Source organism: Pyricularia pennisetigena, chromosome 3, assembly GCF_004337985.1.
Source record: "Pyricularia pennisetigena strain Br36 chromosome 3, whole genome shotgun sequence".
Lineage (NCBI taxonomy): Eukaryota > Fungi > Ascomycota > Sordariomycetes > Magnaporthales > Pyriculariaceae > Pyricularia > Pyricularia pennisetigena.
The window spans coordinates 1,045,997-1,062,903 of record NC_043742.1 but is presented as its reverse complement, the minus strand read 5'-3'; the positions used below and the strand labels follow the sequence as shown (position 1 = coordinate 1,062,903).

The window sequence follows — 16,907 nt, the reverse complement described above, 5'->3', positions numbered from 1 at the left end:
TATTTTTTTTCTTTCTTTTTCTCTCCGGGTTCGTGCGGGAGGGCGCAATGAGGCTTAAAAAGTTGAACTTGCAGCCTAGTAGACCAGCCATGTGTTTGCGGTCAAATACGAACGAGTTTAGTGGAAATTCGGTACTGACTCGGGCAAGCTGGGGACCCTTTATTCGGCAGGCAAAGAGAGAGACAGGGAGGAAAAAAAAAAAAAGGATTAAAATAAAACAGAAAAAAAAAAAAAGAAGTAAAGAAGACAAAGAGTATCAGGGTGTGCATCGAGGGGGTGAAAACATGGGTGTGGGGGGAATGAAGACAGCGAGAAATAAGACTGCAGTATCCCAATATCTTGGGAAGCGGCAAAGGGGATATGATGGATGGGGTCCGGGAGATCGGGGACGAATGGCGGGTCGATGCGATTGCGATCGATATGATGATATTCTTACACCCCCCCCCCTAGATTCGATTCGACCTGACCTTGCTGCGAAACACGTGCGCATGCCCGATATGGGATAGAGTGTTTATTTGGTTCCGCTCTACAGGGCCGGGTTGGGTAGTATCTGTCTCCATATCGTCTTTCTCCGGTCAAAATACTAGACCCGGACCTAAGTTACTCACTCACTTGGCCGCCTGTGATTCGACCGCTAGGGAACTAACTACCCGTATAGGAGTTCGTCCGATGCCGCGTCGATCTTCCCATCATCTCAATTTCCCGTGGAACTTTCCGGGTCCAGTTCAAGAGTCTAGCACGGTCTTTTTTTCTTTCTTTGTTTTGTGTTAAACTACTAAATTGTGAAAGGGAATGTGGATCTCACGGCCAGAAGCGACATGCAGCCGTGGAAGATGGTGGGTAGGGGTTCTAAAACGCAGGCGTCAAGGCGGGTTTGGCTTCCAGGATTGAGTGAAGAACTACTTAGTCTCTTTTTTTGCTAGCGCCAAGCAAAAATGGGGATCCGATAGCCAAAATAGAACGAAGAGAAGAAACGAAAAACAACCAATGTTGCACCGGGACATATTCTTAATTCACCTGGGAAACAGGCAAAGTAGGGCTTAGCTGGCCAGCAATAGGTATGAAACAAACTGGCGCCTAGAAAAGTCATGAGTAGCAATGTGGTATTCGCCAATAGGATCAGTCCCGAGTTCGCCAGGGAAGCGCCATTGCAGGCAACAAAAACATGGAATTTGAAGATTGGGACCAAGAAGCCCATAGCAGGTGTCATGATGGATGATTGTCGGGTGGCTTGAGACAAAAAAGACAAGCTGGGAAAAATACCGCGAAGGGCAAGGGACAATAAAAAAAAGGAGTTCCTTACTTTTCGCATAGAAGTTCTAGCATCAAGATACAAGCGAGTAGTGATCTCACAGACGTCAGGGCTTGAATCTTTTTGTGCTGCCAAGAACGCCTCTTGAGCATGTCCCAAAAAAAGACCCCTGTGATCAGTAATCGCAAAATCCAAACGGGCGGGCTACAGGTGCTTTTGGTGCCGGCTTGCAGGGGTCCCTAGTACCGGGCTGATGGGTATCCAAGGTATCAAGTGATGCGAGATCTCTGCGGCACAGCAGCATATGTTGGGGAAAAAAAAAAATGAATAATAGATAAATTTCCAGCTTGCAATGATTGAATGAATGAATGAGTGAGTGAATGAATCTCAGAGATCCAAATCACGAGATTTCATGGGATTATCCGTAGTGGTCGCTAGCAAATATAATCACATAAAATACTGATGCATCAAACTCCACTACTCTACATGCAATACGGATCTTTCCAGGGTGGTCAGGGTCTTTCTGCCCTGGATCTTTTTTTATCTTTTGCTTTTTCTTGTTTCCCCATTCACCTGCACACCCACCACGACGCACAAGGTAGCAGCAGTCAGTCTCCCACACCACACAAAAGCCACAACTCATCCGGGGTTAAGATGGAGTTCTCCGTGTTTTCTTAATCCCTGTCAATGTAGCGTTATTAGGAAACCAGATCGCGGTAGAATTTTCCAAGACATGTTACGTAAGTAATAGTGAAGAATAAGCGCGGCCATTTATTCCTTTCTCCAACAGGTTGAATGACAAAGAAGCCAAGACTTTGCGATTCCCACGGCAATATCCACATCAGGGCAACCCCCAAATCACCCCCTAACCAACAGACAAAATCCTCTTTGGGGGGATTTATTTTATTCCCCATGCCCTGCCCAATCCCACGTTTCCGATCTTCAGAGTTTCAGCCATCGGGTCAAAGATCGGGGGGTTCCTGTCTAACAACCGCCCTTGGACCAAGATCTAATATGTCTATGAAGGCAACCATAATTGATCCCAGAAAACAACGGTCACTGACGATCATGGCATGATTTTTTGATGTTTTTGTCGTCACAAACCAAACATATGACATCGATGTTGCATTTTTTTTTTATTCCGCCATGGTTCGGCACTGCATGTAGGGAACTTTTTTTTTTCTTCTTTTTTTTGTTTGCTTCCCACCCGCACCTGCATAAATAGGATTCGTTCGGGATTAAACGTAATTTTACCGTACACGGGCCCGACCGACGGATTTGCTAGCTCCCGTCAATCTTTGCACTTTTTTTTTTTTTTTTGTTCTTGGTACTTTTTCTGGGTTTATTTCTTGGATTGCACGCTACCGGATCCCTCCGCGGTTGCCACTGTAGAAAATATGGACATGCACGTCTACCTAAGTGGTAAATCATGACGGTAGTGCATTGCCATGTTCTAAAAGCAGGGCTATACCGGACAACGTCTCCTGCATCCCCGGGCGGAGGCTAGACTAGACGTCTTAGCCGGGCAAATCCAACGTAAGCAGGTAGCATATTCGATGACCCAGGTTCTGGTTCTCGACCAACCCGTCGAGGTCTCCATTTTTTTTTTTTCTTCTCGATCCGAACGACAACCCCCAACACTCAGTATCGTATATCGTTTCATTTCGTATTCTTCGTTTTGCCTCCTGCTCCTTCTGGTTAATCATTCCCCCGGGTGATATGCTCCGTTCACGGGAAACCCCGAGCCCGCCGTGCAAGTCCCGTAAGGTCCACGCACAGGGCACCCACTTACTGTCGGTGTTTTTTTTTTTTTTTTTCTGTCTCTCACTTTCCGGGTAACCTTCCGGCAACTACAAACCGGGGACCCCACCCAAAGAATGATGTGCAGGATAATACAACCTCTTACCGAATGTTCGTCACATATTTTTCTTTTAAACAGCGCTACCACGTTTAGTTTTCGTCGGACATGTCCGTAAGCACTCTACAAGACGACGTTACCCGGTTAATCTTGGTTCTGGACAAGATGTCTACGAGTATTCAACCCCTACAATCCTTTTTGTTTTCTTCTTCTTTTATTATCCAAGGATCCCCGGGCTGCCACGTTCAACAGTGGTTTCCCAAGTTTTATGTTCTACTCGTATGGAAAAGGCTCGAATCATCTTCAGGGGGGAGCATATTGATCAACGGATTAAACATAACTGGCAGGTCATATCAAAAGGCGCCCTGCCAAGTCTGTGTTGAGTAATACAGTACATTTGATGAGCCAGTGTGACGAACCTGATCCCCTTTGTGCCCTCATGCCGGACCTCCAGTGTTGCATCCAAAGGTTGTCGTTCCACAGTAGCCCCCATGAGACCCTCACAACGCATTTGTTTGGTTCCCCAATGAGGAACAGATCAGTCTGGTTTATGCACTCATTTCGTACCGTACAAGGCTTTCGCTGCCATGTATGTCTCCCCCTTTGGCCACTTGGCTCGCCCCTTCGCCTTTTCATCTGGCTCTCTCTCTCTCTCCGAGCGCCCTCCCCCTCCCCCAGCCACCATTGTTTACCCATCAACCTGGTTCCCTTCACACCTTTTTCGCCCTCAAGATCTTTTGGCCCGTTTCGACGGAGTAAAAGCGCCGCCCATCGACAAGACTCGAGCCCCAGGACTCAACTCCAACCCCCTTACCCTCCCGCCCACATGATTGGATATCGCAGCTTCTCGATCCCCTCAACGCCGCAGGAGTCAGCATACATCTCATTTTATAATCTGCAGACCGGTTCGATCTAGTTGACCGGTTGCAAGAAGCATGGTCGAGGGGGGGGGGGGGGAGGGGAGGACCCTTTTGTCCGTTGCCTTTGCCACGGGTAGCACGAGTGGTGTACGCGAGAGGAGTGGTTCTTTCAGGTCGTGGCGGGATAAAAAGATATCATGTTATCATGTATTTCCTACACCCTCCCCGAGGAACTGCCAACCACAAGGCCCAAGCCAGATTCTCCTTTTTTTCAAAAACAAGGTCTCATCTTGGAGCAAAGGCTCCCTCCCCGGTCGTCGAACTGTTTCATATCCCAAGGGTAACTGCAAAGATCCCATCACATTGGATCAAAGGACCCTGTTTTTTTTGGTGTTTTTTTTTTTTTTTTTTCGCCCCATGCTCTGATCAATGCTGACCATGACCCCGTGCCGTCCCATCATCCGGGTTGTACCGCCTTTCTTTGTCTATTTCCCCCACTTCGGGAGCAACATCCGGTGGGTTTTTTGATGGGACTTTTTTTTTTGGTTGTTGTCGGGCGGCAATGTCAGTCAAAGGGGGGACAAACAACTTCCGGGACCACCAGTTCGGGTCTGGAAGAAATGACAAGTCGCAGAACCGCTCCCGCCCCCCTTTCCTAACTCCCATCTTGACGAGCTCGCTACGTTGCCTCCCGAGAAGTGTGGTGGTCAGGTTCAGTAATCGCCGCTTTGGCATTATGTGGCTGGCCCCAATGGCCGCTCCTTGTCGTTTAATTTTCTTTTCTTTTTTCTTTTTTCTTTTTTTTTTTTTTGTCAGGTGGACACTGTGTCTTGCGGCGGCGGGCACTTTTCTATCTCCCCCAGGTTGCCGCCTCTTCCCAAAAGCCCTTGAAGCCTTCTTCCTTTTTGGTCGTGGGAGGCTTCCCAGCCGGCCGGATCGTTTAGTTTCCGAGTCTAGATTTGGCACTAGTCTACGGTCTTTGCTTGGCCGGTGGGGTGGGGTTTGAATTGTTCTTTTCTGGGAAACCGGCTGAGGTTCCGTGGATTCCACTCGAGGGGGTGGAATTTCCCGTCTTTCTGCCAAGGGTCTTTCTTCTGCCTCTTGGTACTTTTTCTTCTCTGGTTCTTTTTTGGTCACTGCTCCTTGCCGTATCACCTTTGATTTTGCTTTTCCTTTTCTTTTTCTACATTCCCCAATGCAACATCTATTAACAGACTTCTATGGGATTTTATTAAGACTGTTTTTCTTTCTTCCTTTCGATAAGATTCAAAGGCTATAGTCGAATACCGTCGGTCTGGTTCGTCTAAATTAAGCCCATTTTAGCCTGCAGAACCCACCCAGGGGGGTTAGTATCGGAGTATGCCGGAGGGTGTGAGTGAGTAAATAGAACTCACAGATGGAGGGGGACGATAAGGAAGCCTGTCCACATATCGCTTCCCTACATGGAAAACCCCCTTTTTTTTTACCCCAAATTATTGAGTTTGAGCCTATCAAGTCATGGTTTGATTCCGGGACGACACCTTCGCAGCATCAGGTAGGCCCCGTATGTATTCATCTTGCTGGTTTAGGAACCGAAACAATACACGTACGGATACGACGCTGACATGCACTCGAGCCACCCTGACTGGACGTCCTGGGCCCTTCCTGTAAGTTCCCAAGGAGCGGTCAAGCTTCGAACTCTGACTGGCCGAGATATATCGTATATCAGGCCCTCGGTAGCAGCAGTCATCCAATGGACGAGAAGGTGTGTCTGTAGTTCCCGTTTGGGGTTCGTCACTGTGCGCATTGCAGACTTTGGCGACGTGTCTCCTCGTCAGTAGGTCTTGTTGTTTGTTTCAATTTGGTACCCGCGATGCTTGGCCTGCAGTTGATATTGGATTTTCTTCTAATCACACATTCCAGATAGGAACGGCCAAGGGAAAGCACGCCGGAAGTTCTCCGAGGAGATGTCAGAGCGGGCAGTAATCAAAAGTTGATGATTCATGGATATGCTCATGACTATATTGGGACCCGGTATTGTAATTTGTCCCGCTCCTGAAATGTCCGGCGTCCATGACACACACACAGACACACACACACACACACACGCTATTTACCACCGGCACCCCCATCATGGTAGACGGAATAGGGTTGCTAACATGGCTTTGATTAGATTTCAACGGTAGCTCCTTGGAATTTAGCCACGTGAGGAGGCCAAAACTTGTCTAGTGAAGTCGCTATTTCCTTTGCCTGCGCTAGTGTTAGGCTGTTAGCATGGATTTATTCCAGAACTTGTTTCTAGTTCGTCGACCTACCTTGGTCTCTTTGTGGTTTTCTTTTAGGGCACATGTTTGACATTATCTCCGGCATCTACTGCTAATCTCCTTCAACGGAACAATACCGACGACCTAACTTTAGCCCGTCGTCCAAGAATGATTTGGTTCAAGTATGGGGGAGATCTCCACAGTACGGCCCATACGTTCATACGGACGTGGCCTGATGAGTGCCTTGTCTTAACGTTGTACTACGTAAGCCGCAATTTACTACATGCGCCAGCAAACTCACTAGGCGGTAAGCACAAGCCGAAGTTGACGGTTGTAGAATTTAGATGTAGTAGGGAGTCTTACAAGGATCAGTCTGAGCCTTGGCTTTCTTGCTCAATTTAGACAACCTGATGTCGTCGCCCATAGCTCTGTCTCGTTATCCTGTCACGCAATGAAACAAACGCACGCATTTCAATCTCTGAACATTCCACTTTGAAGAACACATAACAGGACACTGGACAAATTTCTTTTTTTTTTGATTTTATCAGCGCAAAACATGTGGCACATCCATGAACAAAAAAAAAAAAGACCAAGTCAAATTCTTTCCAAGCCAGCAGACACACACTACTCCTTTGACATGAAGGACTCGGAGCTCCTCTCGGCCCCGGGGAAGTACACGGGGATGGTCTCCCGGATGACGGCTCGCCTGTAAAACTCGTCCTCCTCGTCGCAGAACGACACGTAGCTCGGCCGATCCGGCGAAGACGACCACACGGGCGAGGGCGGAGAGGGGATGCCAGCGTCGCCGGCGGCCGCCGTGGCCATGGCGGCCGCCGCGGCGCGCTGCTGCTCCTCCTGCCGCGCCCGCATGATGCGCGGCCTGATGGCCTCGAGCACCGACGCCCGCCTCGACACCCGCGTCGGCCGCTGCGGCAGCGTGTCGGGGAACACCTCGCGGGCCGTCGTTGCACCACCACCACCACCACCACCACCACCACTACCACCCGCTGCTCCGGACCGACGCACCCACACCGGCGGCCGCAGCCCGGGCTGCGTGGGCGAGTAGTAGTAGTACTCGTCGCTGTCGCTGCTCGAGTCCCCGTCGGCAAACACGCGCTGCACCCGCGGCGACTTGGGCGACGACGACGACGACCGCTCGTCGACGTTGCCGCCCCGCACACCGCCGCCGGGCCCGCTGGTGCTGCCCCGCTTGCCGGCCCCCTCGGGCTTGTCGACCGACACGAGGGCCCAGACGACGTCGCGGCCGGGCGGGAGGCCGCGGGTCTCGAGCGGCGGCGGGTTGCGGAGGATCTCGTAGGGGGCATCGAGGCGGTCCAGCGCGGCCTCGACGTCGTCGCGGAGCACGAGCGGCGCACCCTTGCCCTTTTCTCCGTTGGCGGCGGCGGCGGCGGCGGCGGCCTGGTTGCGGCCAGAGTAGTCGCCGGGCTTGGAGCTGCCGTTGGGCACGAAGAAGAGCAGGTCGACGCGGGCGGCGGCGTACAGGGCCACGACGAAGATCTCGAGCATGTACTGGGTGGTGTAGAAGGTCGCGCGGCTGAAGATGGGGCTGTGGCCGCCGGGCACCTCGGGGGTGACCAGGGCGGAGAGGCGGATGGCGGCGCCGACGGTGAGCAGGGCGCCGCTGGCCAGGACGATGCTCTTCTTGACGCGCCAGTCGCCCACGCCAAAGGGCTCGGGCCGCGGGCCGGGCCAGCCGGTGACCACGCACGTGACGAGGATGGGAAAGGTCACCAGGAAGAGCACGTAGGCCGAGCCGGCCTCGAGGTCCTTGGAGATGATGCTGGCGCGGTCCGTGTTGTCGACCGACGTGAAGAACAACACAAACATGTGCGTGATCTGCCATATGATTGCTGCCGGCACCGAGAATGCCAGGAACGTCGTGACGGGCCCCACCGCCGGGTGCCAGCCTACCTTGGGGTGCATGGATCGGAGGAGGCGTTGGGCGAAGAAGATGTTGAGTAGGGCTGCAACGGCGGCACTGTTTGTGTTTTTTTTTTTTTTTTGATGTGTTAGCAGGTGTTGCAGGGGCAGAAGAGAAAAATAAAAAAAAAAAAAATAAAACAAAACAAGATGATAAAACCCAACAACTCATAAAAATAGCTTACCCTCCCGTCTGCAGAATCACAGCCATCATAATCACCCCCTTGACCGGCTGAAAGATCCACGCGATGCGAAAGATGCAGCTCAAGGACCGCACCACGCAAAAGTCAAACATGACGTCCGACAAGAGGAACTTGTGGCCCCTCCTCGAGTTGGTCTGGTAGATGGACATGTGCGTCACGGCCCCCGCGATGAACAGTACCAGGAAGATGATGGTGAGCGGCAGGTCGACGTCCCGCGTCGGCACCTCGCCCAGGAACGAGCCCTGCGTGAAGTCCGTGATGCGGGCCACCGGCTTGTTGCCTCCTTCCATGCCGGGTCCCTGCTGCCCGCCTGGCGAAGTCGAGTTTGCGCTGATGCCTGGCGGGGGCTGATCCGGCTGTGTTGGCTGATCCGGCTGTGCTGGTTGCGCTGGCTGCGTCTGCTGCGGTAGTGGTATGGAGATTATAGGGAAAAAGGGGATGAATGGAGCCGCTGATGACGTCTGGGGCTTTGGTTCTGCAGCCGGGATATTTGTGAGACTCGCTGGAGCCGGTGGTACAGAAGACGATGATGCTGACGCAGTTACCACAGGCCCCGCGGTAGTCGACGAGAGCGGAGGAGTAGTCGGCCTGGCCAAAGACAGGGAAGACGAAGAAGAAGAAGAAGATGAAGAAGAAGAAGAAGATGAAGACGGCAAAGACGGCGGCTCGGTCGGCGATAGGGGTGGGGTGGTCGGAGCCGGAGCAGCCGGGGTAGGTGGCGACGTGACCTCGGCCGTCGTAGTTGGCACCTGTGGTGCTAGTGCAGGAGGTGGAAACGGTGTAACCTGTGCCGATGGTGAAGTCTGACTCCTCGCGGCCCCCGGAGGCAGCAGCCCTAGTCTCTGGCCAAAGGTGGAAAGTCGAGATTCAAAATCCGCAAAGGGGGCCGAGGGTAGAGACGGCAAAACTGCTGCTGGAGAAGGTGGTGATATCAAAAACGGTGCTATCACCGGTGTCGCTATCTCTGGGGCCTGGGGTACAATTGGTGCTGGTGCTGGTGCTGCTGATGGTATCTCCACCTGAGGCAGAGCTGGTTCTGGTGTTGCTACCGGCTCTGGGGATGCTACCGGTTCCGGTGATGCTACCAGCTCTGGTGATGCTACCGGCTCTGGTGACGCTACTGGTTCTGGTGCCGGCGCTCGTGCTGGAGGCGCTGCTGCTGGTGGTCTTCGTCGTCCCTGGCCCGCTCCGGGCGGAACCAAACCTATCTGCTGCCCGAACCCTATGGCGCCTTGGAGAAGTTGCTGCCCAAAATCCGAAAATCCGTTCGCTCTTGCCTGGAGTCCGTGGAGTCTATCGCCGGCGGCCAGCTCTGGTTGTAAAAGAAGGATGACTTGTTGCAGTAGTAGTAGGCGAGGTGATAACATCCTTGGTTTGTAGACTTTGCTTTTCCCTTGGGTCATCGTTCCTCTTTATTTTCTTTCCAGTCCAAATGCTGCTTTCCTTCTTCCTCGCCTTTTATCTCAGGTCAAGTGATCGATGTAAGTGAGTGCATGGTTTTTTTGTTTTTGTTTTTTTTTCTTTCTTTTTTTTCTCTAGGATTTCTTGACAAGTAAATAGTCTGAACCACGCTGGTGGGCCAAGTCGAGCCTTGTTCAAGACCTTTGCTATAGGGCAGATAACAAGCGCACTAACCTTGGTTGGAAATGGGAGAAGCGTAACCACAAACAATTTAGCTCGATGCTTCAAAGTTATAGGTGCGAGTAGCTGGAGCAGAATGGCTGCTTGTCTGCCATTACAAACGTCACTTCGGACTTCAGACCATCCATCCACTCCAGACGTCCCCGGTATCGACTCATCAGCCAGGACCCCCACCAAGCAACTTAATCGTTTTTTTTAACCTCACGGGTAGTCCCTATCAGGTACCGTTCACTGCTCGGCTGCTGCCAGATTCATGAACTCGACTACTGTGTGGGTGGCTGGGTGAGGGGTAGGATCCCCCAGAAAGGCCAGGGGTACCCATTACACGTAGCAAGTGATCAGATATTCTTCATGACATGTTTACAGTACGACGGTATTACCTATGTTTGTTTTTTTTTTTTTTTTCCTCGACCCGAGCTAGCTGCGATGGAGACACGGCCATCGGCAAATCCGGTTCCCGCCGACCATGTGCCCCTGGCTTTCAGACCTTTCATGTGATGTGCCACCCCAGAGATCTTCCCGCAATCCTCAAGCCTCATGTGTAGTACTCAGTGATAGGCTGAGAAGATGGGGATAATTGGTGGTGCCTCATCTGAAACCTTGGGGAAAGTCCGAATGTTGAGATGGGGGGGATTACCTTTGTATTTCCACGCAACAGTAGTAGGTCTACATTTTATGGAGACGAAAGCTTTGCCAGGAAGAAATGAGAAAAGAAGAAGAGAAGAAAGAGAAAGAAAAAAAAAAAGTCATAGGAACTACCATACTGACCGACACTATGAGTAAAATACTATTACGGATTTGGAAGCTTTCCCGTCCACAATCGCCAACCAGCACTGTCAAGCTTTCACCCCATGTATAAGTTTGCAAAAAGGGGATTGGTTGCCAAAAAAACAAGCCGATCCGCCCGCTTTCTGTCCGATGTAGCATCGCCGCTCCGGTAGCGCCCATGACGATTCGATAACAGAATGAACGAGGAGCTGGAGGCCACATTGGCCAGCCGTTGGTGTTTCACGTCTCGTTTCGCACTGTCAGTGTTTACCAGACAATAGAGACGGCAGTCTGCCAACAAGAGCGGACATGCATTATTCAGAAGGAAAAAACGAATGCGAGAGAACAAGAGTAACAACAATCTGCACCAGACGTTCCCCTGCCAAGAGAGCTGCCGGGTGGGGAATACTAACGAGTATACCATGGGCCATTTTCTTGCCTGTTTTGTTTTGTTTTGATTTGTTTTGTTTGATTCTTGCTTACCGATCCCAACGGAGACTTTTATTCCTCCTATCCTCCTTTTTTTCTTTTCTTTCCCCTAGTTCCATTCCTCCCATGGTCCTACACAACCCAGTTGCGACTGTCACTTGATCGTCTAATGACTGCGTCTGTCCTTGCTTCTATTCGACTCCTCGGCAGAGGCCGTTTGCATTACCCTGCGCAAAAGCCGCCAACATCAGCCAAGTTTATAAGCTGATGATGAAGAGCAAACAAAACATGAGGAGATGGAGACGGAGTGACGTTTGTTGTTGTCGCAGAGTGGACGCCAACATGGGAAACCAAACAAAACACATGAATCTGCCTTGCGGGAAACTATACAGTGGGGATCATAAGGTTATTGATTTCCTTCTTTTTTTTTGTTTTTCACAGGCACCAGTGGTTTGACGGCCGCCAGCACTGGCCTGCATGATTTTGCATTTACACTAGAACTGAAAGAAGGAAGAAAAAAAGCCCGACCTGAGTTCCGGAAATGTGCCGCCACAAAAAGTCGATGCATCAAACTTTGATTTTGGCAAACAAAAAAAAAAAAAAAAAAAAAAAAAAAAGATCGGTCTAAAAAAAGTCATTCCACGAACTGCAAAGTCAGCTCGGTTCATAAACTTGAAAGAACCTACGAGAGAGGCTTTTGTCAAGACGCATTCCGGTTCTCGCCGCTTGAACTACGTGCCCCTTGACGGATGTCGTTAGCTGCAGACTTTGACCAGACGCGAACTGGCAGAGTCGTGTGCGGACAAGCGGACAAATAGCGGAAATTTAAGATCAAGTGGAGTAAGCAAAAAGTACACACACACACGAAAGAAAAGGAGAGAGACAGAGAGACAAATCAAAAAAAAAAGCCGGTATGCACGAGACGATCCGTCAAAAAAACACCCCAAACTGGTTGGCGACAAACCGCTCGTAGCATGACCAACGTCCAATTAATAATTGCGGAAGCGTTTCTTTCCAAGTAAAATGTGCGCCACCTGCATCCTTCAGGGTTTTTAAGGTGCTGATCTTTGACGCGAGATGCCGTCCTGCTGGAAAGGAAAAAGCACGTGAGACTTGGGAGGAATCTCACCCGATCCCCAGGCACCAGCATTATCCCGCCATTTGATGAGGCTTTGGCGATGATTACTGTGGTGGATTTTGAGATAATCGCAGGGTTGAGGTGAGATGGGATGAATTTTCCGAGTCTTGTCCGAGTAGGGGAAAATCTCCTCTTTTTGTCTTCTTCATGTAGCTGCCTATAGTAGTAGCCACTCTGAGAATCCTGCGGGGTTGGGTCTAGGTAAATCAAGATAATAGGGATGGGATTTTGTCCAAAGTCACAAAAGGATTGCGCAAAAGACAGTGGAGGCGACGACCTTTGGATTTCAATTGGCGCACATGTTTGCCGACCCGAAATTGGGTACATTCAAACTCGAGAAAGGAGCTCTCTCCCATGCACCACCATGATGCAGCCGCATGCAGTCTTGGCAGCGCAAGTTCCAAGGAGAGAGATTTCTTTCTGAGATCGGACAGACAGGACCAAGACAGGGTGCTGTGCTGCCCCATGTGCGATCTAATGCAGTTTTTTTTTCAGAAACATGTTTAAATCGGGAAAGGTGCAGACGGGCATTCCTGATTTTCTGGCATGCTCTCGACGTCCAATAAACAGCTTCCGACAGGGTATAAACACCGGGTCGTCGCCGGTTTGATGCCAAGCGTGCAAGAAGGAAGTCGGTCCAGCTCGGTCAAGGCAGCAAAATTACATGCTCAAATACCGCTTACTGGACCAGAATTCTCTGTCCGGATTGGTGACAGCATGCTGTATACTATTGTTGTGTTTTATTTTGGTTCAATTTATTTTATTCTATTTATTTTACTTGTCTTTGACCTCTGTCCCAATCCCTTCATCATGAATCATCTCTCGGTGTTTTGGAAGAACCGTCCATTTTTTTATTTATTTATTTATTCTTTTTCTTTTTCGCCTGACCGGGATACGCACCTAGGTGTGTTGTTCCCCTCAGCCGGGTACCTTTCTTACCACTGTAATTAGCTGGTAAACATCGCGCATCTTGACTCGCTCAGCCAGGATAGACACGTGCAAGCAGAGTTCGGAAGTTGCCGCTAATGATCCATGGATGTTGCTCGGGCATGTCAAGGAGCAAGGTGAGGTGAGCTACAGTGTCCCATGGAAGGGCCCTATGAGAAGCCCGCCCCACTCGATAAAACAGAACAAGAATGTTTCCATTTCGGTAAGTAGGTTCCAAGTTCTCCACTGCGACGTCTTTTGGTGCTCGGAAAACCTACCATAGTACGAAGGAAGTACGTTGTTAGCGGTTGCCTTTGGAGGATCATTTGGCAGTGGGCGCCAATGCGGGGAAGGATGCCAGGCATCAAAGTTTGGGGGGTTAAACGGGGGCCAAATCCACCAAGATCTGGATTTCGATCGCTAAAATAGGCCAACCAATTGATTCATTGGGTGCTTTTACTGGTTTCCCACAAGTGCAAATGTTGGCGATTTTACCAAAGGTACCTGTGTGGTAGGTTATCATGTAGGTATGAGACCTATTCAAGACAGCCTCCAAATTTTACCACCTGGTGGGTGTGGTTTTGAGTCCTCAGACTAGACTAACAGTAGAGTCTAGGCTATAGTCAATAGGCACCGCGGTGCAGCAGAATCGAGTATCAAATAAAAATTGATTGAACAATGGCTCATATTAAAACGGCACGCATTTCTTGCATGTCAGCCCTTCTTGCTGACCGACCAAACTAAATCAAGGCCGGAGTTAACATCTTGGATATAAATGCTTACTTGGCTGTACCTAATCTCAACTTTCGGCGCACTTCCAGCGTGCAATCCCCGGTCTCATCTCCGGTGCGTCGGACTCTGGGGAACACAATCATCAGTACGGATGAGCCAGCCCCCATCCAAACAGAGGCCAATGGATACGCGAAATAAGTCCGTTATATCGATAGTGTAGCGCTGTAGGCGGATCCTATGACGGGGAATTAAAAAACTGCCTGCACATGTGGAAATGTTGCATCGAGTGATTGCCTGTCAGAAAACCCCATCTATGGACCCGATCCAGCCACTTTGCATCTCCATTCAGCGTCACTGGACGTCATCAACAACAACAACAACAAACAGGCAGCCCGTACCTTGCATACGCCTGCGTCTTGTCCACGCACACCCCACCCCCCTCCGTTGCGTGGGGGCGCTTCATGTCCCGGCTGTGCCTCAGCCCAGGTAACAACCAACAAGCAACCCAAGGATCCAGAACCGCAATGGGAAAAAAGGATGAGAAACACATCAGCACAAGAAATCAAAAAAAAAAAAACTCCACAGCAGCAATGCCACTACCTGGCTCGGTGTTGGAAAGGCCTCCAGCATCGCGAATCCTTTCAGCCCTACGGGTTTCAAGGCCACCCGCCACGTCTGGCACAACAACTCTGTCGCGGGAAGGATGTTTAAACCCGCCCAAAGCGTATTGCTCCTTCAAACACTTCGGGACATCGGCGTGAATGTAGTACGGTATAATCGTGGTGCCTGTTTATCGGCAACCCATCACGCCTAGGCTCCTTTCTCGTCACATTGTCGTCCCCACATGCCGCCCAATACTCGCAAACAAACCAAGCATCATGAGCCTCGTGGCCCCAGGCCCTGTCACGATATAAAGGACCCAAGCTGCTGGCCTTGCTGAAGATGTCGAGACTCGAGAAGCAGAGCCTTCACAACGAACAAAGCATCATCATCAAACGCAAAACAATCAAAGACATCACTGTCTCCAGCTGTACCATACATCAACCAAGAAAGAATCCACAGCACAGAGACTCTGCCACCCTAGCTCCAGCAGCACCATTTGGAACCACACCAACCAAGCATCCACGCACGAAAACAAAACCATGTCTTCAGGCGGATCAAACGGTTCTGGCAACGGTGGCAGCGGCGGATCGGGCCGGGGCTCTTCGGGATGGAACCCAATCCTGTCCCACGGCTCCGCCATCGGAATCCTGAAGCCCGACGTGGTCTTTGACGTCTATGGCAGCTCCACGGTAGGTGCTTTTATGCCACCCTCGAGACTGTACAGTGTACACCCACAGCTCAGGCAGCAGCATTTTTGTCATGTATTTCTTTTTCTTACTTGTTTTCTGACAAACTTCTATTCTACAGTCTTCGGGGGGCTCCTCTTCATCCTCATCATCTAACCGCGGCGGCGGCGGTGGAGGCTCGTCGTCTTCGGGATCGAGGGGTGGGCGCTGAGAAGAAGGTGGCAAGAGATTTCAACTTTGAGAGGGGGGCGGACCGAGTGTGGCCAGTCCGAGACTCGAGGGGACAAGGGCCTGATCACCCCCCTTTTGTCCCCGAGTCCGCACGAACCCAGAGCCAACTCCCTGAGGGGCTGGAGATCTACATGTTATGACTGACGACGGCCGATTCTTTGGCATAACCCTTTTTTTTCTTTTCCAACATCCTTGCCGTTTTCTTTGATTTCATTTCTGGCCAGTTTCCCATCTTTTTTCTTTCTTTTTTGCTTTTTTCTCATATCTTGCTTGACACCACTTTGACAGTGGTAGATTACTAGAACTAGAGTCTCAAAGACAATACAACTATGTGCACATACAACTCGGTTTGATATTTCCAAAGTGATTATGTTGCAAGAAACTGGTGCTTTGATTTTGACGTGGTACTTTGGTAGCGTCTTGGACAGATTGATCCTATAGTATCACTGCAGAGTTGTTTATGTTTTGATATAAATTCAGCTACGTTCACCCCTGCGTATGATGCGGACAAGATACAACTCAATGAAAAGCCTCCGAGTTATTTGAGTCCCTGCTTTCTTGGTTACTATTTCAAATCATCCGCTGCACCTACGCCTGAGCGGGTTTCTGAGCAAATTCATACATGAGCGAGTCGGTGCTATTTTGTTATATTGACAAGGCAGACTTTTATCAACCGCCCAAATAATTGCATAGTGATCAAAAGCTCTTGCTGCTAGGCAGTTACGAATCGAGATATTCGGGAGCTATGCAACCAAGTGATGGGTTTGAATCTGGCAATTTTGCACAGGCACAAAGAGACGCAGCGACAATATAAATATTGCCGTCTACCGATAATCAACTTCCAGATTCTGAGAATCTAGCACAGGCTTTTCATGGACTTACACTCAAAAGGTTGGACTGGATATACAGCTCGTCATAATCCAAGAAGAAGTTGGATAGAACTACCCTCACGAGGCTTCGGAGCTGTTGAGATGTTTTCAACCAAAGACTTGGTTTTGAGCTGGTGGCTGAACATAATCATCTTCTCATTCTCTGATAAAACATCAATGACAGCAGATTACGCCACACTTTTTGTACTGAATTTATAGCTCAACTACTCACTGTCAGCTCAAATTTCAACCTCAAGCCCTACACGCCGTCACGAACCTGAAAACCGCCCATGCTTCATTGGCCTGGCTGAGGATCAGCCCTGAAGATCATGCTCAGCCTTTGTTTTACACACGAACTGGCTCTTGTGTATGCAACAAAACAATTTGTCCATTGAAGTTGCAGGGGCAGTAAAGTTCTGTGTACCTGCTCCTGAGAATCGACAAGATGCAACCCCGGTCGACCAACCACACTCTCCTCGCGCCACCCATTCCTACGTGGTACGTCTCGTATCCAGCGGGCTGCAAG

General features: G+C 50.2%; 3 protein-coding genes across 3 annotated transcripts; 1 reads left to right on the top strand and 2 right to left on the bottom strand.

Annotated features, from left to right (window-relative positions):
• Positions 1–6,837: 6,837 nt before the first annotated feature.
• Positions 6,838–9,724, bottom strand: PpBr36_02275 (uncharacterized protein; the record flags this gene model as incomplete). Its single annotated transcript, XM_029889457.1, has 2 exons — positions 6,838–8,212; positions 8,340–9,724. The coding sequence occupies 2 exons, from the start codon at positions 9,722–9,724 to the stop codon at positions 6,838–6,840; spliced, it is 2,760 nt and encodes a 919-aa protein (XP_029753746.1).
• A 5,296-nt stretch (positions 9,725–15,020) lies between these two features.
• PpBr36_02274 (uncharacterized protein) lies at positions 15,021–15,492 on the top strand (the record flags this gene model as incomplete). The annotated part of the gene is made up of 2 exons (XM_029889456.1): positions 15,021–15,284; positions 15,403–15,492. Coding segments are annotated over 2 exons (354 nt in total), but the record flags the coding sequence as incomplete, so codon positions are not given.
• Positions 15,493–16,633: 1,141 nt separating this feature from the next.
• PpBr36_02273 (uncharacterized protein) lies at positions 16,634–16,870 on the bottom strand (the record flags this gene model as incomplete). Its single annotated transcript, XM_029889455.1, has 2 exons — positions 16,634–16,701; positions 16,735–16,870. The coding sequence occupies 2 exons, from the start codon at positions 16,868–16,870 to the stop codon at positions 16,634–16,636; spliced, it is 204 nt and encodes a 67-aa protein (XP_029753740.1).
• Positions 16,871–16,907: the final 37 nt, after the last annotated feature.